The 27,563-nt window shown below is 41.3% G+C and overlaps 1 protein-coding gene and 1 pseudogene across 3 annotated transcripts in view; one reads left to right on the top strand and one right to left on the bottom strand.

The window, feature by feature from the left end:
- The window catches only part of FMN1 (formin 1), a 376,423-nt gene that overhangs the window by 231,371 nt on the left and 117,489 nt on the right, over window positions 1-27,563 (top strand). For all 3 annotated transcript variants that reach the window (XM_081830845.1, XM_081830844.1, XM_031024804.2), the window contains 6 exons: window positions 4,225-4,286; window positions 6,185-6,273; window positions 10,577-10,706; window positions 12,388-12,534; window positions 13,635-13,694; window positions 18,781-18,901. In XM_081830845.1, coding sequence (XP_081686971.1) covers window positions 4,225-4,286; window positions 6,185-6,273; window positions 10,577-10,706; window positions 12,388-12,534; window positions 13,635-13,694; window positions 18,781-18,901 — 609 coding nt within the window. The remainder of the gene's footprint in view (window positions 1-4,224; window positions 4,287-6,184; window positions 6,274-10,576; window positions 10,707-12,387; window positions 12,535-13,634; window positions 13,695-18,780; window positions 18,902-27,563) is intronic.
- Window positions 1-27,563, bottom strand: part of LOC102733040 (ubiquitin carboxyl-terminal hydrolase isozyme L3 pseudogene) — a 398,129-nt pseudogene that overhangs the window by 64,693 nt on the left and 305,873 nt on the right.

Here is a 27,563-nt window from a genome sequence, read left to right on the forward strand (position 1 = left end):
CGGAATGAATTTGGCGTAATTAATGGTAATTAATAAATGAGTGTTTCACATGTCTGCCTGAAGCAATATAACCAGTGAATTTTTACTCGTAACCTTTCTACCTAAGGTGATACTGCTGTTTAAAACATTTCTGGGGCGCCTGGGTGGCTCAGTTGGTTGAGCGACTGCCTTCGGCTCAGGTCATGATCCTGGAGTCCCGGGGTCGAGTCCCGCATCGGGCTCCCTGCTTGGCGGGGGGTCTGCTTCTCCCTCTGACCCTCTTCCCTCTTGTGCTCTCTGTCTCTCATTCTCTCTCAAATAAATAAATAAAATCTTTAAAAAAAAAAAATAAAAAAAAAATAAAACATTTCTGGAGGTTAAGAATGAAGGGAAAGCTATTCTCCTTATTCTTTCTTTATTTTTTTTTTAAAGATTTTATTTATTTATTTGACAAAGAGAGATAGTGAGAGCAGGAACACAAGCAGGGGGAGTGGGAGAGGGAGAAGCAGGCTTCTTGCCAAGCAGGAAGCCCAATGCGGGCCTCCATCCCAGGACCCTGGGATCATGACCTGAGCCGAAGGCAGACGCCTAACCATCTGAGCCACCCAGGCACCCCTCCTTATTCTTTCTTTGAAAATGAGAAAATTTACTTGTGAAACTTAATCAGTTTTTAGTATGGACTATTGAGGGCAAGCAGTGTTTCTCTACTGGGTGTGTGGATGAGGGCGTAATACCGCAACTCGACCAACTAAACCTTGATTTTTTTTTTTTTTTTAACCAGGGACTAATGGGGCTGAGCAAATGACCCTAATTCAGATACACCTCTCATAAGACATTTTCACCTGCCAAAATCCTATCCCTTTTTAAAGTTTCTGTTTTCTTTTTCAAGACCCCATGCTCTCTTTATCAAGAAACTTTTCCTGATACCCAACAGAAGGACTCCGTTTGGGGGGATTCCTGTATCCTCTATCCCATCCACACACTTCTATCCCTGTCACACCCCAGGTGCTATGCCGGGTGCTGGGGTTATCAAGATGCATAGAAATGATCCATGATTACAGGGCTTCTGCGGTCCGACAGAGGAGGGAAACTGTTCTGCTACACACTGTAATACAGGTCCTTTATTAGACTCTCTTCCCTTGTGTAAAATACAAATGCAGGGCCACGGAAGAGGAAAAGAATGAGGATGTAAGAATCTGAAGGTCAAGGAGTTCCTTCCAGGGCAGGAAACCTTCCCCTAGGCCTTTCTGGGGTGAGGAGACATAGGAAGGGAAGAAGTCATGCTTATGTTGCCCCAAGAGGCTGGAGCACAAGGTATCTGGGAGAAGTGCAGGTGGTAGGAGATGAGATTGGAAGTGTAGCTTGGGGCCAGAAAGGAATGGGTTTAAACATCAGGCCACGGCATTTGGACTTTACCTGCTATTTAAAGGAAAGACATAAGAGGTATTGTAAACATCAAAGTAAAATGTTGAGACCCATGATTTAGAAAAATAACGTTGTTGGTACGATGAATGGTAGATTGGTAGTAAAGGTGGAAGTTGGAGATGCAGATGAGGTTGACTCTCTGAATGGACCCAAAGGTACCTTGTATTTCTCTTAAGACATTTGAGGCATTATTTTCTGTAATTACAACTATTTGTGTATATACCTTGACTATTAATAATGCTTCCTGAGGTTGTGCTTCAAGCAGGGTTTTGTGAAGGACCAAATGGGTTTAATAGCAGCGACTCCTACCTGAAACACTCCTGAGTTCTGGAAGTTTCATTTACAGCACAAACTACTCTGTAGCCTGCTTTCTCTAATTCTTTCCAGATGTTAAAGGAGATAAGGCATTAACAAGCATTAAAACACATTAACCATGTGTATATCTGAAATCATAATAGTCATCGTTCTTTGGTACCATTTTGAGTTCATACCATGGTCTAGGTGCTATGCCAAGCATACATATTGCCTCATTTAATATTTTTAGCACATGATATTAGACCCATGTTTTTATGGATGTGCTGAGGCTCGGACACTTTAACCTGCCAGGATCACATAGCGAGTAAGTTTTGTTCCTTCCGTGACAGTAGTCTTGGTCTTTTTCTGTACCTTAAGCTTGTTCCTTCACCAGAAAAAGAAACTTCCTTGCGCAGTTACCTCTCCCTGGGAAGTTCTTCTCCCAGACATTTACAGAACTGACCTCTTCAGCTCTTAGCTTAAATGTTGCCTCCCCAAAGAAGCCTTCATCACCCATCCTATCTAATGCTGCTCATTTCTTTACTTTCTTCGCAGTATATTGTTATCTGAAATCATTTACTTGTTTATTTTCTCTCCCCTTGGCTAGAGTATAAATTTCATGAGATTAAGTGTTTTGAACTTCTCACACACTTTTGATTTATATAATCACAGCATTTTAGAACAGTTTCTACTACTTAATACACATTCAGCAAATATTTAGTTCAGGGCTGGGTGAATGAATGAATCAATGTCTCCAGAGCCCCATATTTGTTCTCCAGTCCCATCCTCTAGATGTTTCCTTGCTGCTGCCTAGCACACTGGAGAAGAATTGGCTGACCACACTACCTGTCAAACCATGTATCTGGGACCCAGACTGATTAACTTTTAAAAACCAAATATTTACTCACGAGAAAAACAACCCACAGGTCATTCTCTTTCTTGTTGGTTAAGATAATTTGGTTACATCTAAGCTTGCAGTTCAGATAGAGTACCTACAACATAGGATTAGTTTAGGATAGAACTGTTTGTAGAACTTTACCTTTTCTTATTGCATTCCTGTTGGCCAGTTTTTGTAGGAGAATATTGGAATTGACATAAATGAGGCATGGTTCCTGGCTATTTTTTTTAAAAGCACCAGAAATTCATGGTCTTTCTAATACATTTGTGAATTCATATGATCTCCACATACAAAATAACCATCCTCGGAGGGTAAATTCTTTCATTCTTTCCTCGAGCTCCATTTTTCTTTTGTGGTTTCAGATGGGACTTTTTAGAAGTGTGATTTCTCTTTGTCTTAGTGGAATCTGAGCTGACTTTGTCACTAGCATGTTAACCTCTTCTTTCCCCACTCTCCTATGGCCTGTGAAGGAATTTTAAGTACATTTCTCGGTGTTCTGTGAAGTTACATGATCTTAGCTCAGTTAATTAACTTTGTTAAAATTGTATAAGGGGGTTCTTATGATTCGACTACAGAAGGTGCAAAACAATTTGAAAGGAAACTGCCCTTTACCTTGATCTCTACCTTCTCCAAAACCATGGTGTAATGCCAATGAACAGAATAATGGTTGACGAGCAAAATTTTAAGGCATTCTAAATATCACTGGTTGGTTTAATAAAATTAATTAGCCTGCCACGGAGAAAATTTACTAGCGTGCTGGTTAATTTCACAATGTAAAGTCAGAGAAGGGAGGTGGGGTTGAGAGAACAAACCTTATTAGTTTTGAATAATTATTTAAAGATGTGGAGCTGCCTATTTCAAACACTTTGATTGCCAAATCCATTAAGGCTTTACAGTCTCAATGTTTGTATCCCAGTATATATGGGAAGGAATCTCCCTAGGTGAAATCATAATCATATTAGTGAACAGCTAAATGACTTAAAGATACAGAACAGCAAGTAGAATCCTAATAAAACCATGGGAATGTGAACTTGCCTTAAGACTAACTCATGGGAGGTTTCCATAATCTTAATTTGCCATTGATGCAATTATTGCTTTTTCTTGTCTTTTTAATCCAAACAAGATGTTTGCAGTGGCCATGGAAAGGTGCCTAAAATCACATGCCTGAATTCATTTAATTTGCCAACATTGTCTTTTTTTCTCTCTTCCTGGTAATGGGCAAGAGTCAGTTCTGGTACATTAGGTACTAAATCTCTTCAATTACCAGCCGGGAAGAAAGATTTAAAATTGTGCTTCAAACCTACAAACTGATTTAGTTTTAAAGCACAAACACTTCTCCTGTGGAGCCTAAATTAAACTGCAGAAAGGACACAGAACTTGAGGAATTAAACCAGGCAGGGCCAAGGCTCAGGCCAGTGATAGGAACCATTTTGGTTTCTTTCTTCAGAGGCCCCCTGGCGCAAAAGGAAAGGGAGCAAGAACAGGCTGAAAGATACAACTTGTGTAAAGAAGTGCAGTGTTATATTGCCTGGAAGCTAGACGTGGAGTGTGACTAGCTCATTAGTATAGGGGAGTCTAATCAAACCTCTTATCTTTTTTTTCCCTCTCTCTTTTTGGGTGCTTGGCAGCCATTTTCAATGTGGATGACTCTGTGGTTGATCTGGAGACTCTGGCAGCCTTATATGAAAATGTAAGTATCAAAGACATACAGAGGCAGTTTTTTCAGATTTTTATATCTTCACTAATTAAAAAAATGTTAAGGCCTAAAAGATGGTTATATGTGACTCCTTCTGCCCCACCCCCAAATCGTTAAGCCATTCACGTTCTTTGGCCGTGAGGATTTTGATATAGCATGGGAGAGATTAAGGTATAGTTTCTATAAACATACACTCAAATGAGAGCAAATGTGAGAAAAGCACTGGGTTCTGACCCCACTGTGGTATTTGGGTTAGAAGATCTCTTTGCACGCTTGCGTGGGAGGGTGGTTCAAGGTAGAGACCCTTTCTAGGCCATGGAACCCAGCCCTGCGGCTTACTGTCAGAGTGAGTGAAGCTAAACTACCAGCTTACTGTTGGTGTACACCAGTGCTTCCTCGGGAATGGGAATACTAATACCAGCTTGGATGATTACTTTCAGATCAGATGAGCTCATGACATTGAATGTGGGAAGTAGTATAAGATGGTAGGTGTGTGCTTTGGATTTAGAGTCAGTTAATTTTAGATTTGAGGTCCCACTCTACTGTTGACTGCTGAGTAGCTTTGGACCGGTTAAATTCCTTAAGCCTGTTTGATCACCAGTACAACGGGGATTATAAAGGGCTCTATCTGATTTTTGTATTAAACAGAATTCAATATAGGCAGCAGTAGCAATATATTTTGAAAATACACAGCACTGTACACATAGGTGGTCTTTAAATTTGGGTTATATGTGGAATAACCAGCAGAATTGGCAGGCTCTCTTGAGAGGATGACACAGGAGAGTTAGAATTCCCATGGTTGTTAACATTTCTGATTCATTGACTGTTAGGATTTGAAAACAGAGTGAACCAGATTCTCTTTATTGAAGTAGCAGTATTTCCCTGGGAGCTGCCTGGAGTATTCCCCAGTCAGCAAGTTAAAAAAAAAAAAATGATACATTTCAATGCTACATCTCCTGGGACTTTAAGTCCCTTATAGAAAATTTCCAGAGTGCAATAATCCAACCTTGTGGGATTGCTACTTCCCTACACATTTTCACATTCTTTATATATATCAGGAGCTGTTTAGTACAACTGGGTGGGAACTTCTCATGTTCCATCAGTAAAGCTTTTGTTAATAGACAGAAAGGTGCACAAATACCAGGCCATTGGGAGCTAACAGTACATTTGTGGAGTACCTGGAGGGCAGCGTGGTGTGATGGGAGAAAGAGATTCTGAGTCAGGCCCTTTATCCAGTACTCAGTATGAGCCTTGGTAGGATCATCTGAAATACAAAGATACAATAATTGACATTGAAGGACTTTGTAAAAGGCAGAGTGCCTTCTAGGTGCTTTTTGTTGTTCCGGTGAGCTCAGGTCTGTGCATGGGGGCCGTACTCATTAGCTGGATACATTGAGAAAATGACGTAACTAAATGCCAAAAGAAGCAGTGCAGATGAGTGTTTACCAAATTCAGAAAAAGAGAAGGTGGAGACTAGAAATGCAAAAGTCAGGAGCATACATAAGTTAGAGGAGCTGTTCTAAGGGTCAGGAAACAAGTGCTAAGGACAGTGGATTGATAACCTGCTTACATGGGAAGAGACGGGGGCTTCAAAGGTGGCAATCCAATGTCCTGACTTCTGGGTCCCCCTACAGTCCCTTGGTATGACCATTTGCTTTAGCCAGTGGTTCTCCAATGTTAGCATGCGTCAGAATCACCTGGAGGGCTTGTTGCCCCGCCCCCCCCAGCTTCTTATGACTGGGATAGAGCCAATCATTTGCATTTCTAACTAGAAACAGGTGGGTGATGCCAATGCTGCTGGTTCAGAGACCACACTTGGAGACACAGTGCTTTAGACAGATGCTTATTGTTCATTTTTTGTGTGCTTTGTTTGATTTCCTGTCTCAACCCAGAGAGCACAAGAGGATGAACTGGTTAAAATAAGGAAGTATTACGAGACATCCAAAGAAGAAGAATTGAAGTTGCTGGATAAACCTGAGCAGTAAGGACGCTTGAACACTTCTCCATTAGGCCGAAAGGACAAGCACCATCTCTGTCCCCCTGCCTCTCTGCTCTGAGTAATCGCTCCTAAACTGTGCAGTGAGCTAAGTCATAGCACCATCATCCCCGTGACCTCCTGCACGCAGATGAATGATCTGGCTGCCGGGAAAGGCAGCCCGGGGATTTGTACTGCTGGATCTAATATGTGGGAACCCCTCTCCCCACCCCTCATGATTCCCCTTTCTCGTTCTAGCAGCTTGTTAATTCCTCCTAGACTAAACATTCTAGCCAAAAGGGTAACTGAGGAAGGAAGAAGGCATTGCTCTGTTTAAGGTTCTGCTGATGCAGTTAAAAAGACGATGGCAGACTCAGAATTCAAATTGATTTTCCTAAATGTTGTATCCCATAAACGTAGCCTGAACGTGCCGGCTTTCCCCCAAATTCCTCCACCTGCTCTGCCCAATTGACAGGTGACCTTTTCATCCTTTTCGCATCTGCTCGTTTTTCTCTCTATTCACCATCTAGAGTTGTTTGCTTTATGGTTTGGGCTGTCGAGCCATGGCCTTTGAAAACCTAGACCTCTGATGATGAACGGAGTGGCTCTTGCCTTGCCTGGGCTCTTGGGGTCTGCACACCACAGATAAGCGTATGGGACTCTGTAGCCCCTGGACCCCAACTACATTTTCATGGCCCAGGACTGGGGATGTGGAATGGGTCCAGAGTGGAGAGAGGGATCCTTTGCCTGTCGCCGCCTTGAATGCTTCATTCATGTCCAATTCGGGCCACTCCCCTCAGTCTGGAGATGAGGCAGGGGTTAGAAAACACAGCAGAAATTAAGAAGTCAGGTTTAGGGCAACAAGTGAGCCCTAGAGACATCTAAGTTTCCGTGGCTTGTATTGAAACTTTCATGGCTTGCCCTTGGGTCCGCTAGAATGCCCCACTCCCCTTGGATTGCCTGGATAAAATGACTGGGTGGGGGATTTCTAGGTTTACTCAGTTATTGGCAAGCCTTCGTGATAATTTTGGGAACCTTAGATGAATTGTTCTCACATGGAATAGAGGCCAGGAACCACTCTCTACCCCACCCCCGCCCTGCCCCAAGTTCACGAAGGCTAGGAATCTTGTGAATCAGCGCAAAGGGGGTTCTGCTGCCCTTCTGGCCCATCAGTTTGAGCTACCCTCCCTACCAGTTCCTGCCCCTGACCAGTCCTGTGGTCCACTCCCAGGTCATGTTTCCTAGTAATAAATTAATTCCCACTAAGGTGCTAATGACTGAACATGAAGTGACTCATCCTGGGATATTTAGACACCGACAAGGCCATGGGGAGTATTTGAAGACTGTTTGAGTTAGCTTGGGCTGCTATAACAAAGTACCCTAAGCAGGGTGACTTAGAAACAACAGAAATTTATCTCTCATAGTTCTGGAGATTGGAAGTCTGAGATTGGGGTGCCATTATGGTTTGGTCTTGGTGGGAACCCTCTTCCAGGCAGACTGCCAACTTTTCTTGCTATCCTCACATGACAGAAGGCAAAGAGAAGGATGCAAGCTCTTACGTCCCTTCTCCTAAGGGCACTAACTTCACTCATAAGGGCTCAACGCTCATGACTTAATTGCCTCCCAAAGGCCCTGCCTCCTTAAACCATCACAATGGGGGTTAGGACTTCAACATACAAATTTTGGGGGAACATAAACATTCAGTCCTTAACAGGGACAATAGGGCATATCCAGCATTCGGGTAGTACTGGCTATGCTACACTGAGCAATGATCTCTCAGCCTAGAGTTCATATACCTTTCACGTAAAAGATCATAGAGTATTTTAGGCTTTGTTGGAAGTACGTAAACCATAGACAACATGTAAACAAATGGGCATGACTGTGTATCAGTGGAATTTTATTTAGGGACACTGAAATTTGAATGTTATTTGTGTAGACATCATAAAATGTTATCTTTCTATTGATTCTTTTTCACCCACTTAAAAATATAAAAACCATTCTTAGTTGGTGGGCCATCCAGAAACGAATGAGGAAGTGAATTTGGCCTGTGGGCTATAATTTGCCACCTCCTGCTCCATGCCCTGGGAGTGGCTGACCCAGTGAAATGAAGAGTGGGTTTCTGTTACTGGAAGTGTTCCCCTTTTCCTTTAGGGTTAATGTCTTTCTAGCATTATTTTTGAAGACTGATTGCCAGGACACAGAATAATGGTGGCGGGTAATTAACAGATAAATTTATGATTCCTGCTTTCTCTACGGGATGACCTGAATAAGGAAGCATTTTCAAAGTTTGAAAATCGTCATGGCGATGGCTTCCCAAAGATGCTAAGCTATCACTGACAGCAAAGAGGACTGTCGTGTTGTCCCGGTGAGGTGATGTGCTCAGGCTCAGTTGCTGGAGGGTGAGGTACACAGAGGTTGGGGCTTCAAGCCCGAGTGCATTTCACCTTTGCCCTTGACCTCCTGCATAGTGCAGCATTTGTTTGATTTTAGCCAGAGTCCGATTTCCTGGCAACTTACTTGCCATTGGCTCCAAGTTAGTTGACTATAAGCATGTTTTACATACTGGAAAATATGAATCATTTATAGTTTCAACATTGTGATTTCCTAAGATCCCTGTGATGTCCAGTCCTATAAATCATAGCATGGAGAGGGTGGTCCCATCCCTCACCTCATCAGCTTTCTTGCAGCCCAGTGCCAGACTGAGAATGCCATTTCCCATAGAGGTATCATCTGCTTGGGCCCGGGCTGTCTGAAAGCCACTCCCTCCAAGGATGGCCCTCAACTCTTTGCATTCTGCCTTGGGATGGTGGTGAGGGGAGGTGAGGCTCTAGCAGGTTTTATTAGGCCAAACACATGCTTTTTGTAGCCTAGATTGAGGACACAACCTCATCTTAACTCAGAATTCCTATGGGTTTCCACTTTTATATCCCATCACATGGTTTTCATAATAATCAGAGTTACAGAACTTCAAAACAAAGGTATGTTTACTTTTATGGGCATTCCTTGCTTCATCTCAGTGTCATGGAAAAAAAAAGAAGAAGGGAGGCTGGCTCAGTCAGTAGAGCAGGCGACTCTTGATCTCAGGTTCTTGAGTTCAAGGCCCACATTGGGCGTAGAGTTTACTTTAAAAAAAAAAAAAAAGGAAGAGGAAAGAGAAAAAAAAAGTTTATGACCTGGATATAGGATAATCTTTTTTTTTTTTTTTAAAGCTGGTAATTAGAATCTTATTAAAACCCAAGTCTCCCTTAAAACAAAGTAAAAGAGGCACAGAGTATAAGCTAAGGAGACTTCTTTGGGTATGGAAAGAAGGGTTCAGCTTTGCTCCTATGGAAAAGCATTCTTGGTGAGAGATTGCAAAATGTCAAAGTAATGATGTTATGCGTTGACCGAGACTTTCAGAAATATCTGGTATTCATCATTTCAGCCCCAAAATGAATTTAATAGCTGTTAGTGGATTCTCTCCTTCTCTAAATTCATGCCCAACTCTTTCTGCCCATTTTAGTTTATGCCCCCTTTTCTGGTGGTTGGCCTGGAGAGTATGTAGCTCTTCCAACTTAATTTTGCAAAGGGCACCAGTGCCCAGTTGCTCAGACAGTGAGCTTCTGTGTGTAGGTTAGTACTCACCTTTAGCTTTAAAAATCTGTTTTACCATAGTTTTTAAGATTGATGTCCACTTAATGAGTGCCTGCTTTGTTCCACACGCTGAGCTGTGAACTCTGTCTTCCTAGGTAAGCTGATGTGGAAAAGTAAACAAATATCTGTAGAAGAGGATCTCTATAGACTATTATCTAATTCAGTGAGCAAGAAATAGTAGTCGTCTCCCTTCAGGAAGAAATATTTTGTCATATCTCTGCAGACATTTGCTTCCAGCCTTCACTTGACTGCCTGTGTGAAATAGACCCTTAGAGAATGCTGCATGATAAAGGGAGTTCATTATGTATTTATTTTCATACGCTAAAGGTAGTGCTTTTATTTGGGTTTAATCTCCTATTTGCATAGCAGGATATAACTCGTTGTGGTTCAGTATAATTGCATTAACTTTCTGTTCCTAAAGTAACTTATACACCATACATTTATATACCATCATAGAAACCCATGAAAATAATTAGAGAAATAAAAATGGCTTTGTTGTCAATAATAGAACACAGACCCTTGGAGTTCCTTAAGTGTGCCTGTTGGATACATTTTATAATTGTTGAATTGATATCACCAAGTAAGGAATGCTGTCATGGTGGATCTTTTTCAGCTGTCTTTTTTTTTATTTTGTGATTGTATATGAAGCTAGATGATTCATTATTCATTTCTGCAGATTTTTACATGAGTTAGCCCAGATCCCGAATTTTGCTGAACGGGCCCAGTGCATAATCTTCAGATCTGTCTTTTCGGAGAGTATCTCCTCCTTGCACCGAAAGGTAGAGATCATCACAAGAGCTTCTAAGGTATGTTTGCTGTCTAATTTAAGAGGCTAGTTTTGCCTTAGTGAGGGTAAAGGAGCAAGTAGGGAGTGGGAGAATCAACTGGAGTCCCTTTGTAAAAAACTTTTGGACTTAAGATTGTGTGTTTTTTTAAGTATAGCTGTGATGATTATCCTAAGTGTGAGTATGTGTGCGCGTGCAGGTGAGTGAGGGAGAGAGAGAGAAAGTCAGAGGCAGACTGATGGGGAGAAGGAGGAAAAAATGACACTTCTATAGATGTCTTCTTAGATATTCCAGATACCTTCTAATGTACATACTGGCCACTTAAAACCAACCTAACTAGTGTAGTTTGTCTGCTACTCGACTGACTGGGTTGCAAGAGTTTTTGCGTTAGACCCATGCACCTGATCATCTGAAATGTGTCTACATTGTGAAATAAAGATTCTGGAGACTTGATAAGTGAAATAAATGATTATGATAATGGGTGGCGGGCAAATACATTTTTGTTGGCTTTACCACACCAATTCTAATACTTGTTTTTTCTCACAATGACAATCATGTCTTTAAGAACATGATAATCCTCTCCACACATACTGTAGTATTTAGTTCTTACCTGAAGGCGTGATTCTTTACCTTCCAAAATATAAAAGATTTCAGTAAAGAAAGTATAAATACTTCCGAGGTATAATATACACCCTCTAATAACATCCTAAAGGGCAGGAAGAGAGGTTGGCCTAGAGCTGCATTTGCCTTTCCTTCTTTACCCTAAGATAAAAGAAAATAAAGTCAACTAAGACCCTAGAGAAGGGGGAGGGGAGGGGAGGAAGCATCAATTTTAAAAATTTGCACTTTGAGGGAAAAAAAGGGAAAATAAATGGGATAAGGATGTGAAGAAAACCCTACTGAAATTTTTTAAGGTTAATAGACATATCAGCTAATACTTAATAAACATAGCCTGTGGCCTTGAAATACATTATCATAGGGGCGCCTGGGTGGCTCAGTCGTTAAGCATCTGCCTTCGGCTCAGGTCATGATCTCAGGGTCCTGGGATCAAGCCCCGCATCGGGCTCCCTGCTTGGTGGGAAGCCTGCTTCTCCCTCTCCCACTCCCCCTGCTTGTGTTCCCTCTCTCGCTGTGTCTCTCTCTTTCAAATAAATAAATAAAATCTTAAAAAAAAAAAAGAAATACATTATTGTAGTTCACCTCTTAGGAGTATACCCAGGGATAAAGAAGAATAGAATAGAACTTGCTCTTAAAGCTATCCTACATTTAACTGTACTGTTTATATAGATACATTGTCCAAAAACAGATCCTCAAATGATAGTAAACGAAACCTTTCTGCTTAGAAGTCACCAAATGTAAAGTCTGACTATAGCAACTCTTTTTGCAACTCACAAATATTTTTAAGTTAATATTTAAAAAATAAAACTGGCTGAAGTAAAAATATAAATACTAATATTTAATCCACAGTATTAAGACATGCACAGTTCATAATTCATTGAAAGGATAGAAAATGATGTCTGATTAATGTATTTTTTAAGACTCTTATGTCTTAATAAAGTGTATTTTCCATTTCACCAGCTGCCAATCCAGTTGGCACGATGCCACCAAACAGCCTGATGGGTACTCAGTAAATATTTGTTGTTGAATGAATATAGGTGCCTTTGAAGTTCAGCTCCGTAATAATTCGTGTTTGCCGTCACAGGGCTTGCTGCACATGAAGAGTGTGAAGGATATTTTAGCTCTCATTCTGGCTTTTGGAAATTATATGAATGGAGGAAATAGGACTCGGGGACAAGCAGATGGATATAGCTTAGAAATTTTGCCCAAACTCAAGGACGTCAAAAGTCGGGTATTTATTTTTCATAACTAGTTTCCATGATTTGCCATTGTATTCCTTCTATACCTTTAATTAAAAAATTCTTGCTTGCTCCATTCATCTCCTTTCTCCCTCTAACAATACATTTTTTCTTTGCTTTCTTTTGACTTTTCAGTAAAGATAGGTTTCTCATGTTTGATCTTACTGAGATGACAAAATCCCCAATATTGGTTTGCTCTAAAAGAACACAGTTGGATGTTGAACTGTAATGAGGGAAGAAAATAGCACGCAGTATCAGTCAGAGCACAAGGCTTGGGAGTCTGTTTGAATTTAGTGTTGACTACTTGTAATTTACTCATTCATGAGTAGGGAGCAATGTTGAATCACCAGTTGAGCTGAGCATTTGAATTATTCTTTTGCCCACAACAATTGGGCTGGGGGTCTACTGTCACACTCTCTGAGCCTGATTATCATTTGGCTCCACACCCCTGCAGAGCTCCCTCTTTGGAAACAACCAGCCCATATCTAGGCATCCCACGGGGAGCAGGGGGAGTGAAGGGAGGGGAAACACACAGGCAAATTAGAATTAGACCCATGTGAACAAGACACAAAGGCTGCCTTGTGGGAGGGCCTGCTTGCCCCTGGCCTCCTAGGGTCATAAAGTGGCATGGCGTTTCTTTTAAGCTGTCCTGATTGTTTTTCACGCCATTAAGAACACACATTTTTTTGAAAGGTGGGAAGGGAGGGATGGTTTTCTGTTCTAGTCCCTGGTTCCCTTTGGCACTCCCCCACTCCCCCCTGTCTTGGCTTTCTGCCAGAAAATAATGAGACAGTGTGTGTATTTGTTTGTTTGTTTTAGCCATTACCTCAGAGGTCTCATAGATTATCTGTTTGGCTTTTCTCCCCCCACAAAGAATAGCGGAGTATCATTTCTTTGTATAGATGCCATTTAAAAAAAAAAAAATGATGGGACAAAGAGGAGAGAGGAAAATCTTGCCAGTCACAAACAGAATCAGGACCAGGTATCACAAATGAAAAGTATTAGGGTCACAAACTGAGATTTCAGTACTCAACTATAGAATATGGCAGTCTCATGTGAATGATTTTCATTTAAGCTTCTCTTTTAAACCTAGGATAATGGGATTAATCTGGTTGACTATGTCGTGAAATACTACCTGCGTTACTATGATCAGGTAAGAAATGGAATTATGTGGAAAACTACACTAATGGGGTTTCAACTCTTACACGTTGTTGGCATTCAGAAATTGGATGATGGATGGATGGATTTCAAGTCCAACATAGAATTTGAGAGCTCTCCAGCCTCCTTGGTTTACAGATGGGAACGCTGAAGCCAAGAAAGTTTAGTTGACTCTTGTAAAGAGAAGCATTATTCATTGCCTCTCAATCTACTGCCTCTTAATCTGCTATATAACGCAGTTTTAGAGAGACCCCCGGTTGTCTGGGTGCCTTCTGACCAGATCGTGAGGGTCTCTGTGAAATCTATATCCATTCAGTAATTGGTTGTATTTGAAATTAGTTCTGGGCTGCAGACCAAAATTTAGGAAATTAAGAGGCAGTAATACCCAATACCTTATCAGTAGTGTTCATCTGTGAACAAGTTGAAGAAATGGAATTTGAAATCCATCCTCTCTGCTTCGATTACATTTGCAGTGAGAAATAAAAATTTCGGTGGGAATCCACCTGAGCAGAAATTTCTGTTTTATTTCTTCTCATTAAATTGAGAACAAGGAGTCCTAACTTTGCAAAGAAAGAGGTACTGTTGTAAGGTGTTGGAAAATCTAGCAATCAATATGAAGGGGAAAAGTCTCAGGAAACTGTTGTCAGGACTCCTGCACAGCTGTCCACGCGAGCAGGGTTTTTCCTAGGCACCACGGGAAGAAAAGTAAAGGTTCCAGGGCCTTGTTTTCCAAAGGCCTATAATTCCCTCCAGAAGACAAGTGAAGCACTGATGAAGTCTACCATCTTGTCTTCTCCCCTCCTTATCTAACCCTTCTCAGTGTATCTGCAATGAATCATCTCCCACCCCCCTCCTCAAACTTCTGTTTCTGCTGAGAACATTATCGTTTTGGTCATTCAGGCATGAAGCTCGTGCTCCTCTTTGGCTTCCCTCTATCCTTCAGCTAGATTGTTTCTTGTGTTTCTTCCCTGTTTTTCATCCCTATGCCCCACTTATCCAGACCTTAAGGTAACTCACCTGGAGTATTCCTGTTGCTTCCCAGCCGGTCTCCCCACCTCTCATCCATCACTCCCCCTCCAGTCCATCCCACACCGGAGGCCCCACCAGTTTTTATAGTTCTGGCCATATTGTATCACTTTTTTATGCAAAAACAGAAATGGATCCCCATTTTCAAAAAGTGAATTAAGACTCTACCCAATTTAATTCCAGTCTTTTACAACCATGCTTTTATGACCTTCCCCCTACACATACTCTGTGATCCAACTCAAGACCCAGTGTTTTCCAAACACACCCTATGGTTTTCTCACTGATGTGTTTTTTCATCTGATGTTCTAACTGGAACTATCCTTGTCACTAGCCTTTTTATAGATCTTTTGTTTTGTGTTGTTAATACTCTCTTGAAATAATCAATTAAAAGGCCTTTTGGGGAAAAGCTCCCAGTAGCAACATATGTATATTTGCAACATAATAGGTAACATGCTTTTCAGAATCAACATGGAAAGGACAACTGGTCTCCTTTCATTTAAAAAAAAAAAAAAGTGGCACAAGAGACTGCAGGTAATTTACCAAAACAACAGCAATGACAGCAGCAACAACAACAACAACAAAAACAAATAGAAGGCATAAATTGCCAACTAGGTGTATAGAGCTAGCAATATAAATGGATCAAATCTTTCTCAGGACTATCACGAATGGCTGACTGAGTTATTCTCTGTTTAAGATCTCTAGGTATAATGGGACCCATATCATGATTGCCCTTGACTCACCAAACTGTGTTCTATAAAGGATACCTTCAAAAAAATTCACATGAAGTTGTCATGTGCTTGTCAAGCTGTCTCCCCAGGGTGCTGTGCCTATTTATAGGGGACACCCTTTCCTCATTCATACAAATGTGCAGTATGGGTTAGCAAGACTTTGACCTTTCTAGATCAGAAGCCCTAGAAATATGTATAATCTTTCTAGGAAATTTTATCCTAAGGAAATAAATAAGGACATGTATCACTATTTTACTTAAAATCATTTGTAATAACAAAGTATAGCAAAATTTTTGGTAGATGTCCAAAGGTAGAGACCAAGGTCAAATAAATTATGCTAGCGTTCTGAAGTGGAATAATATACTGCCATGGAAAGTATATAGGAGAAAATTTAGTGACATTGAAAAATACTCTTGATCTGCTTTTATATTACAAATGTGTTTAAAATAATATATAATCTAATTTCAAATATATAAATATACATAAACACACAGAAAAACCTGGAATATCAGATATATGTAAAAATGTTTGATTATCTCTGGGTGGTAGGATTGGAAGAGATTTTTACTTTCTTCTGTCTTTCAATTAGACATAATGAGCCTGAGTCACTTTGTAAAAGGGAAAAAAAAGATAAAAAGTAGCGCAGTCTTACATGGCCCTTCTTCCATGAAGCCTTTGTTTACTTCCTCATCTTGTGCTCCTTTGAAGCCTGGGAGCACTTGGGTTGAACCTCTGTCGTGATACATCTTATTCCACCTTGCATGTAGATATCAGTGAGCAATTACCCCTTAGCTTGGCATTGCTCCTTGAGGTCCAGAACTCATCGTTGTCTGTTTTTTAGTGTCTGTAATTTAGGTGTCTGACAAATACTTACTAGGTTGAATCTACTGTAAGTAGAACAAGAGTGCAGTGAGTGGTATCTGTAGATAACTAGGTGCAAAGAGGTGAGAGCTTTTTTCTGGTAGAATGGGGTGGGCTTCAGGTGATAGGTAGATACCCAGAAGTTCTGACAGCAGGTACCAGTGTGACAGAAGAATTATCCCAAAGAATCTCAAGAGGTCACATTTCTAACCTAGGATTAGCATAAGCAGATGTATCTTGCAGTGCCTGCCTCAACCAAGTCCAGTGCATTGTGTCAGAGGGCTGAAATTTGCCAATGAAATGTGACTCTCGAAGAGAGCTGAGCACAGTAGAATCGACTTCACCGAGGAAAATCTCACAGTAAGAATAGCTTCAAGCCTGGGATGGCCCAGTTTAGGAAAAATCAGAAATCAACGTTTGTGTGTCGTGCTCTCCCGGTTTTTACAGTGCAAAAATTCATTTCACTCAGCAAGAGTATAGAATTATGTGATTTATTAAGCTATCCCCTCCCCGTAGGAGCGTAAGTGATGATTTTTGTGGTTAGTGGTGATGAGCAATTAGCTGAAGAAAGGTGACTCCTGTTCCAAGCCTCCTTCCATGCATCCTGGTTTTTGGTCCAAGTCTAAGTCTGTGAAGTTTACAGAAATCCATCTAGAGCCATGTCTTTTGAATTCCAATTGAGCAGCTTTCTCAAGAGCTGCTACCAGGCTCATTTGCTCAGCAGCACTTTCTCATTTTCTAGCTTAAAAAAAAGAAAAAGCCAGGACTGAATGTGATAAAGTTTTAGAAAAGAGTAGGAGATAATATACATGAGTTCTTCCAGTGTAGATTGCTGTGGAGTTCTGTGACAAGCATCGTAGATGGTGTTCCACCTTGGCGCTCAGACTACAGTACTGCTTCCATTGTTTTGAAAGTAGTAAAATAATTATAGGGAGATAGGGGGAAAGTAAACTGAGTGTGTAAAAGGTTTCAATAAAATGAGGAAAACCACCCTTCCTTAGCATCTCAAGTGAAGCTAAAGATCTTAAAGGAAGGGGACGGGTCCAGAGCATTCCTGAAACCACAAGAAAGTAGGACAGTAAGGTAGATGTCTCCTGCTAAAGGTACACACTTTTCAGAATGGCCTTTTATGGATTCTACGCAAGGGTGCTGAGCAAAGTTTGATATGCCTGATGTTGCGTTGCGTGCTGTACCAAGAATAAGACACACTTCCTGCCTTCACAGTGTTTGTAGTCTAGCAGAGGAAACACATAAGCTAACTCAGCAATTTTGAAATGAATGTTGGTAAGTGCTTGATAACAGTATGCACCAGGGGCTCTTGGAAACACCCGTGTGTTGGGGGTTAGGGGCAATCTTTGAGGAAGTGATATCCGTCTCGAGACTTGAAGAACAATATGAACAAGGAAGCATGAAGAGTTCGTGTAGAAGAGTTACAAAGGGACAGTTTTATAGACAAAAGTCCAGATGCAAGAGATTGTGGCCTGTTCTGTTCCTTTATGAACGTTTAGGGGAGGGAGGTAGAGATAGGGGAAGATGGAAGAAGGCTGAGGGTGTAGACAGAGGCCAGATCATAAAGTGCCTTATAAAGCAGTTTCGGAGTTTGGAATGAGTCCTAATGGCAGTAGGGAAGATGGAATGTGAAGGAGGGCTGGCAAAGTAGCCTGTGTGGAGAGAGGAAGAACTGAAGACTGCCTGGGATATGCAAGATGCAGAGCTTATGTTAAACAACTCAGGGAGAAAGCAGGCTGGACTGGAAAAGATATTTGAGGCCCAGCTTATCTTTCAATGTGCCTGAAGCTTGTGTCTCTCAAGTGATTTCCCAGCTTAGATCCTCTACTAGGCATAGTTGGGGAGCTTGTCCAAAACTATGGCCAACCATGCCCTCAGCAAGTGTCTGCTAAGAGAAGCCAAACAACATTTGGAAAATCTTTACAAATACGTGAAGAATTTGCTGTCACACAGACACCCCTCTGGAGCTTTCAGCTGCAGTGGCCGGTAGGTAACAGCATAAGGGAGGGAGGGTGATTCTTCCATTGCAGTGCTGTCTTGTCCAGAACCTTCTGATTCACACCCGTTGGCACACCCCAAAGATGAGTTAGCTGATTGCTACCATGTGAAACTCCAACAGGGTCTTGAAATTTAAGTACTTTCATGTGTTCCTCCTGTGCCTTTTTCCATGGGAGTAGGGTGTCCAAGATCGGGACATACCTGACAACTTTCTTTTTGATTCATGAGGCAAAATAGAGCGAAACCCGTGCCAGAGCCAGAGCCAACCTCGGTGGCAGTAAGACCAAAGTGATATTGTAGAAGAGCAAAAGCATTTCAGAGTAACCAGTCCAAATTTAGGAATAGCAGAGGAGAATTTCTCTGATTCTTATTTGCACATCCAATAAAAGATGCTTTGGAATTTCAATTGAAAGTGACAGTTGGGAAGTATAATGTACTTTTGTTAACCGTGTCTTTTAGGAAGCAGGAACAGAAAAGAGTATTTTCCCTCTGCCTGAACCACAAGATTTCTTTCTGGCTTCCCAAGTCAAGTTTGAAGACCTCATAAAAGATTTGAGAAAACTGAAGAGACAACTAGAAGGTAACAGGAACTGTTCTGTTATTATGATAATAGCTAAGCTTTTTTTTTTAATGAATGAAGAGGATTATTTATGTCTGGTTCACGGGATGGAATTGGTGCAGAGCTCAGCTATGGTAACACTGCAACCCTCGTAAGACTTTCCATCTCTTATGCTCTATTTGGAGGCACTGTATTTGCATATCCCTTTCTTTTATTAGTGTTATTTTGTGCTTTTTATATCGACGTCTTTTACATCTACATTTTCCAACATGTAACAGATAGTCATCTTACTAATAACAGCAGCAACCCTTCCTTGAATGCTTTCTGTTGTCTCATATAATTATTACAACAACCCTAGTAAGCAGGAACTATACTAACTCCATTTTGCAGATGAGAAAAACGAGGTTTAGGGAAGTTAGGTTCGCACAGCCCGTGAGAGGCCCATTTACTGGGCTCTCATCAGGCCTATCTGATTAGAACTCATGCAGTTTCTAAGCTAGTTGACTATGCTGCCTTATACGTATACCACATGCGTACACACATACCCGTGCACACCCCCCCCCCATATACTTGGTTTATGTATACGAGTCTAATGAAGATGGCAGGACCCATCGTAAGCAGTCTATTTTAGTTGAATTTACATTTTTAATTATTCACAACAAAATGCTGACAGCCCTTTCGGGCTTTTTGTAAAAGGTGAAACTGTGTCTCTCTTGAGCAGGAATTTTCCTTTGGCGTTGCTCGAGTCCTGTGTTTTCACTGTGGAGACATCTCCTTATCCAAGTATATAAATACGTGCATTGGGCCTTATGTAAGTCCAACTGTAGAGCTGCACAGAGGATTTAGGGAGCGTGCTAATGTGGAAATGGAGCGCAGAGTGCCAAAAGGAGAGTTTGAGGAAATGAAGAGCTTGAACCAGGAATATTTTTACACTAAGACATAAAATAAACATTTTAAAAATGTTTATTGTGAAAGAGTGCTCAGAAATCCAAGTCTGAGACGGAGAGAGCAGCCTGGAAAGGGAAGTGAAGTGGGACAGATCTCCTGGTGGCAGGGAGAGAGCCATTTAGTTTTTACTCTGGGCATAAAACTCGCTTAAATAGGGAGAGTGGTTACAAGTGAATATTTCTACCTTGTAAATTATTTTTAAAGGAACATGTAGCTTTTCTTTTCCCCTCCCGTTGATGTGGTCAAGAGCATGCATTCAACCTAGTGGATGCTTCATTTACGAATATGATATATGAACCTGCAGTTATTCTTTGCCCTCTCCTAAAACACCGCCGGTTGTATCCTTGCCTAAGACGAGGGGCTTGATTCTTACTGTCATAAAACCGTGTGAGCCATCCCTGTGGCAGTTTTTCCTGGCACTCTCCAGGGGCAGAATTAGTGCCCAGGCCGGCCCTCAATCTGGCTGCAAGGTTCGCTGCAGCTAGGAAAAGTCATGCTGGTTCATGCTGCGGCCGCCCCTGAATACACATCCCCTTTGGTCTCCTGGCCCTTTGCCCTCCTGTGGCGTTTTTCGAGAAGAAACCTGATGTACGTGGGATCTTTCCTCTTCTCCTGCCTTCCTTCCTGGGGCTGCCTCTCTCAGGCATCCTGGCTGGGCCACCTCCCTTTGACGTCTGCAAGTGTTTGGCGATTCATAACCAAGGGATGACAAGAGTGAATTGGGAGGACAGTAGAGAGGCAGGTGTTCCCACAAAGGCTCCCCCCTTTGGTGCACCTTATTTTCTGCAAGGGGATCCCAGGTGCCATTCCACATCTCTCGGTACTCCACTGACCCTTGTCCTTAGTCAATTTTAAGGAACTGAAAGAACTTCTGAAGCTGGAGGACCTCCCTTAAAATGAAGGAAAACCAAACATTGCCTCAATAGTTTTTTCTTCTTTGGATTGGACTACACCAAAAGATGTGAGGTACCACAAGGCAAGAGGGAGAAGTGGGACTCCGCCCCCTGCCCCCACATTGGATATTTAAACAAAACTGCCCTGCTAATCTTTAGAGATGCCAGTGTTTTTAACACATGAAAGGTACCTAGTAAATATTTAAAGAAAATACAGACTGTTGGTTCTCTAATGAATTTCTTTTTCTCCTAAATGCCATCTGGCAAGATGGCCAGAGTCGTGGCGGTCCGTTTCATCTCCTTTCCCATTCAGGTTCCACGTCCTTTTCCATAAGGCCTTGGTGTGAGCCTAGATTGAATGTTTAATTGAAGAGGACATAATTTTCACACATACAGCAAAGATTTGATGAGGCTTTGAGGTTTATTGTAGCCATTAAAATGTCGTGGCTGCTGGCAAAACCCCAGAAAATGTCTAAAGCTAAACCAGATGTGATTAGCAAATTTCAAGACGTCTCAGGCCCCCTTTCTCCAGGCAGGCACAGCCCTTGAAAAGAAAACTGGTTTGAACCACACCTTAGCAATAGGGTGTGAATTAAACTAGAGTTTGTTGGTTGTGCAAATATCACTGATAAAGATAGATGTGGCCAGTAAGCATCTTTCATAGCAACAAGACCTTTGCAGAGCACTTTTATGTAAGCAAACAGAACAGGTAGTTGATAATAGTATCAGCTACAGTTTACTGTGCAACTATTATCTATCAGATGTTTTACATAATCATCTCTTTTAATCTTTACAATGACCCTCTGAAGCAGATATTATCAGTCTCTCACAGGAGGAGGCAACTAAAGTTCATGGTGCTCACATAATTTGCCAAGTTCCAGGTGATGACCTAGCCACGTTTTGAAGCTAGATAGGACTCTAAGGCATGCACTTGTGATGCATCCTGCCTATGACCCAGAGGTCTCCATATCTGATCACAGATCAAAACAGGTTAGGTATGCAAGGCATAAAGCCTCATGAAGCTACCAGGGACAGAAAGAGAGTTCCTGAGTGCACGCATATGCACATGCACACACCCTTAGGGCCACACGTGTAGACCCTCAGATCAGAGAGAGACAGGAAAGAATTTACTTCGGGCTGGGGATGGGGAAGGGAAGACATATGGGAGAGGTGGGCCATAAAAATGAATAGACACATACACACGCAAAAGTGAACAAAGTTATTGTGTAGGGTTAAGAACTCGGGCTTTGGTATCAGATGATGTACTTTTTACTGGTTTGGTAGAAGCAAGGTCTTGTCAGGTAACAAAACCATAAAGAGGGTTAAATGAGACAATTACAGTGCCTATGTCAGAGGCAGTAATGAATGCATGGCCCGTTGGCAAAGAAAACTTCAGCAAAGCTGATTAGGGGTATGTTCCTTTTCCTGGAAAATGTACACCTAGTTGAATCAGGCCCATATCGCTGAGAGGCCTGCTGGATGAGTTTGTGGAGAATCTGATTCCCAGAGCACTTGTGCTCTCTTCTCTACCTTGTGGAGACAGAACCAAATTCTTGGTGCTTGGGAACATGTTCCGTATTTTGTTTACTGTTCTATATCCCTTAATGAGATAATAATTTTAACTCCCCTAATACCATGATAAGTAATAATTAGGAAAAAACAAATGATAGGAAGAGTTGCTCTCCTTCTTATTCGCTGACCTTGTTTGCTGGCCAGAACTCTCAGGTATTCTTACCAACCCATATGTGGTAGGCAGAATAATGGCTCCCAAAAATGTCCAGACCCTAATCCCTGAAATATATTACCTTACATGGCAAAAGGGAATTTTGCCAATGTAGAGATGGGGAGATTATCTTGGACTATCCAAGTGGGTCTAATCTAATCACATGGATCTTTAAAATGAATCTTTAAAAACTGAGAATTTTCCTTGTCTGTGGCCAGCAGGAGATAGTACAGTAGAACGATCAGAGAGATGCAGCGCTGCGGGCTTTGCAGATGGAGGAAGTGGGCAACGGACCAAGGAATGTGGGAAACCTCTAAAACTAGAAAAAGCAAGGAGCAGATTCTCCCCTGGAGCCCCCAGCAGGGAATGCAGCCCTGTCAACACACCTTGATTTCAGCCCAACAAACCCCTGTTAGACTTCTAACACATAGAACTATGAGGTTATTAGGTTTGTGTTGTTTGAAGCTACTTAAGTTTGTGATGATTTGTTAGAGTAGCAATAAGAACAAATGTACTGTGCAATGTATCCTTCCTGATTGTGCCAGTTAAGCCAGTGAGACACACACACACACACGCACACACCCCATTACTGATGCCATAAGATGTACTATTTCTCAAGTAGGGGCACTCCCCAGTGTGGCATGGAATGTGAATTGGTGCTCTCTGACAAAGAGTCTGGGTTAAATAAACCCAGAGCTGCTCTCTACTAAAATCATGTCCTAGAGATTCACGGTGCACATGAGCTTATTTAAAGGCTCTGGGAAGTCCTGAGGTGAAAAAAACAAAAATGGTTCAACTCTGTTCAAAGCATTTCTCAACTTAAAACCTAATACATTGGTTTTTCTTTAGTATTCTTTCACTGAGTACTTAGTAATGTGTTGCAGAACATGCAGTCTGTGAGATACAGTTTAAGAAAGGATGTTGATATTACTATCACATTTTTTTTTTTTATATATGACAGAGAGAGAGACAGCTAGAGAGGGAACACAAGCAGGGGGAGTGGAGGAGGGAGAAGCAGGCTTCCTGCAGAGCATGGAGCCTGATGCGGGGCTCGATCCCAGGACCCTGGGATCATGACCTAAGCCGAAGGCAGATGCTTAACCATCTGAGCCACCCAGGCGCCCCTACTATCACATTTTTAATATAAAGAACACTGTTGTTCGTTCAGTGGTCACTATAGGGTAACAATAGGAGGAGCTGTGATTCACAATTATGACCTACGCCCTTTACTACTGCTCTCCGTTATCCTGGCTACACTCTCCCCCCCGAATTTGTTCTCCATGGACACAAATAGAATCGGCCAAATCCTCTCTGATGTCTTGATGCCTGGAAGCCAAAAGGAATAACCTTAGTGTCATTCAAAATTACTCTGGCATCACCAACCCCAAATCCATATTGATTTGATATGACCCTCTGGTAGTATTTTATTATGAAAATTTCACTGTGGCTGTGAAAGTGGGAAAGCTGAATTAATTTTTGGTTGCTGGAAAATGAGACAGGAACTCTTCAGATAGCTGTTGAGAAGTCAGCATGTTCATAAGAGTTGAAGAACAAAATTAAGTCACTCTTATTAGCTAACAGTAGTTACTCAGTAGCCCCTATCATTGAAAGTAGGCTATTTCATCAACTAGCTATATACTTAGTCTTGCCTTGAAAATGATGCATTATTAGCCCTGTTATCCCGTAAATAAATTGGGGAAATGTAATTGGTAGTTAGCCCTCAGTGTAAGATATTCAAACTTGTTTGAGAATGTTGGCTGAGATGCAAGTGTGTGTGTGTGTGCGCGCGCGTGTGTGTGTGTGCGCGCGCGTGTGTGTGTTTTAAGATAACTCTCATGATGTCCTTTTCTCTAAATATTTAAGAATACGTATTTGAACATGTCCTTTCTTTTGAACCATTTAGAAATATTTGGGAATACAGCAGTTTAGGAAAGGCAAGAGCCTCTGTTGACTTTTTGATATCTGTTATCACTCTATAAATGTTTATCATATAAATATTTATCCTAAAATGTTAACTTTTTTTAAGCTTTCTCTAAATGAGATGCCATGTAAAATGCATAGTCCAGGCATTCAGTAACTGCTAAAAATCTTCATTCAAAGTTTGAATAGTAGCAGTATTTCCAAACTAACTTTACATGAAGGTACATCCGTCACATCTTTAGGCATTTTCAATCCCAACATCCTTATTCTGATGGAGCGACCAAATTAGCTCAGAGCCATCTTGATGAGCCTCTGTTTTGTACAACACTAGGACCTGAACATTCTACTTCAAAATATAAAGTACAGGAGAAAACTAATTCATACATACATGAAAGTAACAGTTCAAGAAAGAGAAAGAGAGGGGCTTTTTATTGTAGGCTTTTGTTGTTGTTTTTGTTTATAGATTTCCCAAACTAGAGTCAATATATCTTCCAGATATAGAAGGCAGATTGAATTCATTCATTTAGCTCTAATCCCTGTTAAAGGTCCACCCCAAAATTAATACTCATGTTTTTTAGAGGCATACAGTCAATACCAGTATAATCAGCTAAAAGAAGAGGAATTAAGGAGGGAACCACACACATCTACACATAAAAGCAGGCAATGAGAACATTTTTACCTGGCAGTTTCTCATGGCCCTGGGCAGAGCCTGATGTAGAGGCAATCGTTTAGCTATTTGGATATGTACATGACATTTTTTACAATTAAAACTAGATTTAAAAACATAAGTTATAGTCAACTCTCAGTGACAGGTAGGTAGATTAGTAAGATTAAGGATTAGCCACAGTTTTTTCTTTTAAAGTTAATATATTTTTTTTAAAGATTTTTTATTTATTTGACAGAGAGAGAGACACACACACAGCGAGAGAGGGAACACAAGCAGGGGGAGTGGGAGAGGGAGAAGCAGGCTTCCCGCTGGGCAGGGAGCCCGATGCAGGGCTCGATCCCAGGACCCCGGGATCATGACCTGAGCCGAAGGCAGACGCTTAATGACTGAGCCACCCAGGTGCCCCGTTAATATATTATTTTTAACAATCAGTGAGTCAGCTATACTATTTACATGCTGGAAACTACATGGTAAGCAATAGACTACCTATTGTTTCTCCTGCAAGGTAGAAACAATCCTATTCTCTGCCATTTAGCTCATTTAATATAATGAACAAATTAACTGTTTGGGCAAATACGTTGATGAGCTAGTATTTGTGAGGTGCTGGAGGGTGAGGTGTGTGAGGCAGGGTTTGAGGCTCTGAGCACTGATGGCATCAGGAAGGGAAGCTGCCTGCAGGAGAGCTGGCGTCCCCAGTAATGGAGTGAGAGATGTCAGGAGAGAAGAAGGCAGGAGGGCTAATCAGCAGAACTGCCCTTCATCTTGCCCTTGACCGAGGTTTTTTATTTTTCACATTTGGATTTGGGGTGGTGTGGAGTGTCCTTTCCTCTTCTTAATACTGTAGTTAATTTAGATTTGGCTGTGAAAAGTAAGGAGAAATGCTAATAACTGGTGTTGTGAATCAACTGATGGACAATGAATTTTGCATTATTGGGGGCAGTAGGAAGGATCCTGTCCCAACACCACTGTCCAGTTCTTTAGTGCCACTTTCAGTCACCACTATCCTCTCTGACTCCATCTTTCTCACAAGCATGTTGGTTTCTCCTCGGTCAGGAATCTACATATCTGTCCCCTGCTTGAATGAAAGTAAGGCCTTTCTGTCACTGAGTCAGTTAGTACTACTGAGCCCAAAGCAGAATGTAAGAAAAGTGATTGCCTACTGAGCTTATCTCAGAAAGCAAAGAAGATGATTTAAAGAAGGTCTGTAATGACTATTCCTTTGAATTTGCAAGAGACACAGTCAGGGGGTAGGGGCTATAATGGCTACAGTTCTGTCCCCAGTGTGGCAATATGGGGGTATCCTTAGAGTTGCCAGATTGATTAAATAAAATGCAGGAGGCCCAGTTAAATCCGAATTTCAGGTAAATAAGACTTTTTTTTTTTTTTTTTTTTTTAGCAGGAGTAGTTCCAAATATTGCACAGGATACACTTAGACTAAAAAAAAGATTCCTTGTTTATCTCAAATTTAACTTGGTGTTCTTTTATCTAGTATGTCTATAGAAAATTTAAAAGCAATAAGAAAGGCAACTAAAAGTTGGTTTCCTTTTTATTACTGTTAAGCACTGGCAATTCTAAACAATCTCAGAGATTAAATTTTCCCTTCAAGAATGGATGGTGGACCCAGGCATGGTATGTTCCAAGGTACAGGGCATATCCATTTCCACCATCACTAATGACTATGGTTGCTGTTTAATGAGCGCTTACTAAATACCTGCAAATTTGCTCACATCATTTCTGTTTCTTAAAACTACTTCCAAGTAAGTACTACCTGCATTTTAACTGTAAGGAAGTTGAAGCAGCTTTGCTATGATGAAGCTGAGATCAGAAGCAGGTTTATCTGATTACAAAGCTCATACTCTTTGCACTACACCATGCTTTATTCTTCGACTATTTGTAGACCCACCCCTCAGACACTAACAATATGATCTAGAATGAGAAAGCTTGAAGAGTAAGCCCCACTTATTTTTCTAGTTCATCTTCTAAAGGTATTACATGTAATAATTGGATTGGCTTTAAGCTTTTTTGGTCTCTACCCATAACTACTCAAACTCAAACCTGTCGCAATCTCTATCCTCCTACCACTTCTCTATCAGTTTATTTTGGTCTCTCTGACACATTCTCTCTTTCTCAGTCTCTCTCTGAAAATTGCCTAGACCATGTTCTATTCCTTTATGACTCCGAAGGTAAGCACACTGGTGTGATGTGGGTAGCCAGATGAATAGCAACGGCCACCCAAGGCAACCCGCGTGGTTTTGACTCCTTTGCTATCTGTGGAAATTAATGTAATGTGGTTCTGGCATAGATGAGAAATTAAGGGAACCTGTCAAGTCACATAGCAGAGCAGACTGTTGCTTCCATGTTCTGGACCAGCCCTGGCTGTGCAGCATAAAAGACTTCTATCAAGCAGCTTTCTCTTCACAAGAGTGTAAGTGTTCTTTAAGAGAGAAAGAAAAGAAAAGAAAAAACTAGATCTCGCCATGAGAATGAATGTTCTTTTTTGTTTTTGCGTTTGTTTTTTTTAGAGAGGGAAGG

The sequence above is a fragment of the Leptonychotes weddellii genome, chromosome 9 (assembly GCF_054177405.1).
Source record: "Leptonychotes weddellii isolate Sample4059 chromosome 9, ASM5417740v2, whole genome shotgun sequence".
In the NCBI taxonomy this organism is placed as follows: domain Eukaryota; kingdom Metazoa; phylum Chordata; class Mammalia; order Carnivora; family Phocidae; genus Leptonychotes; species Leptonychotes weddellii.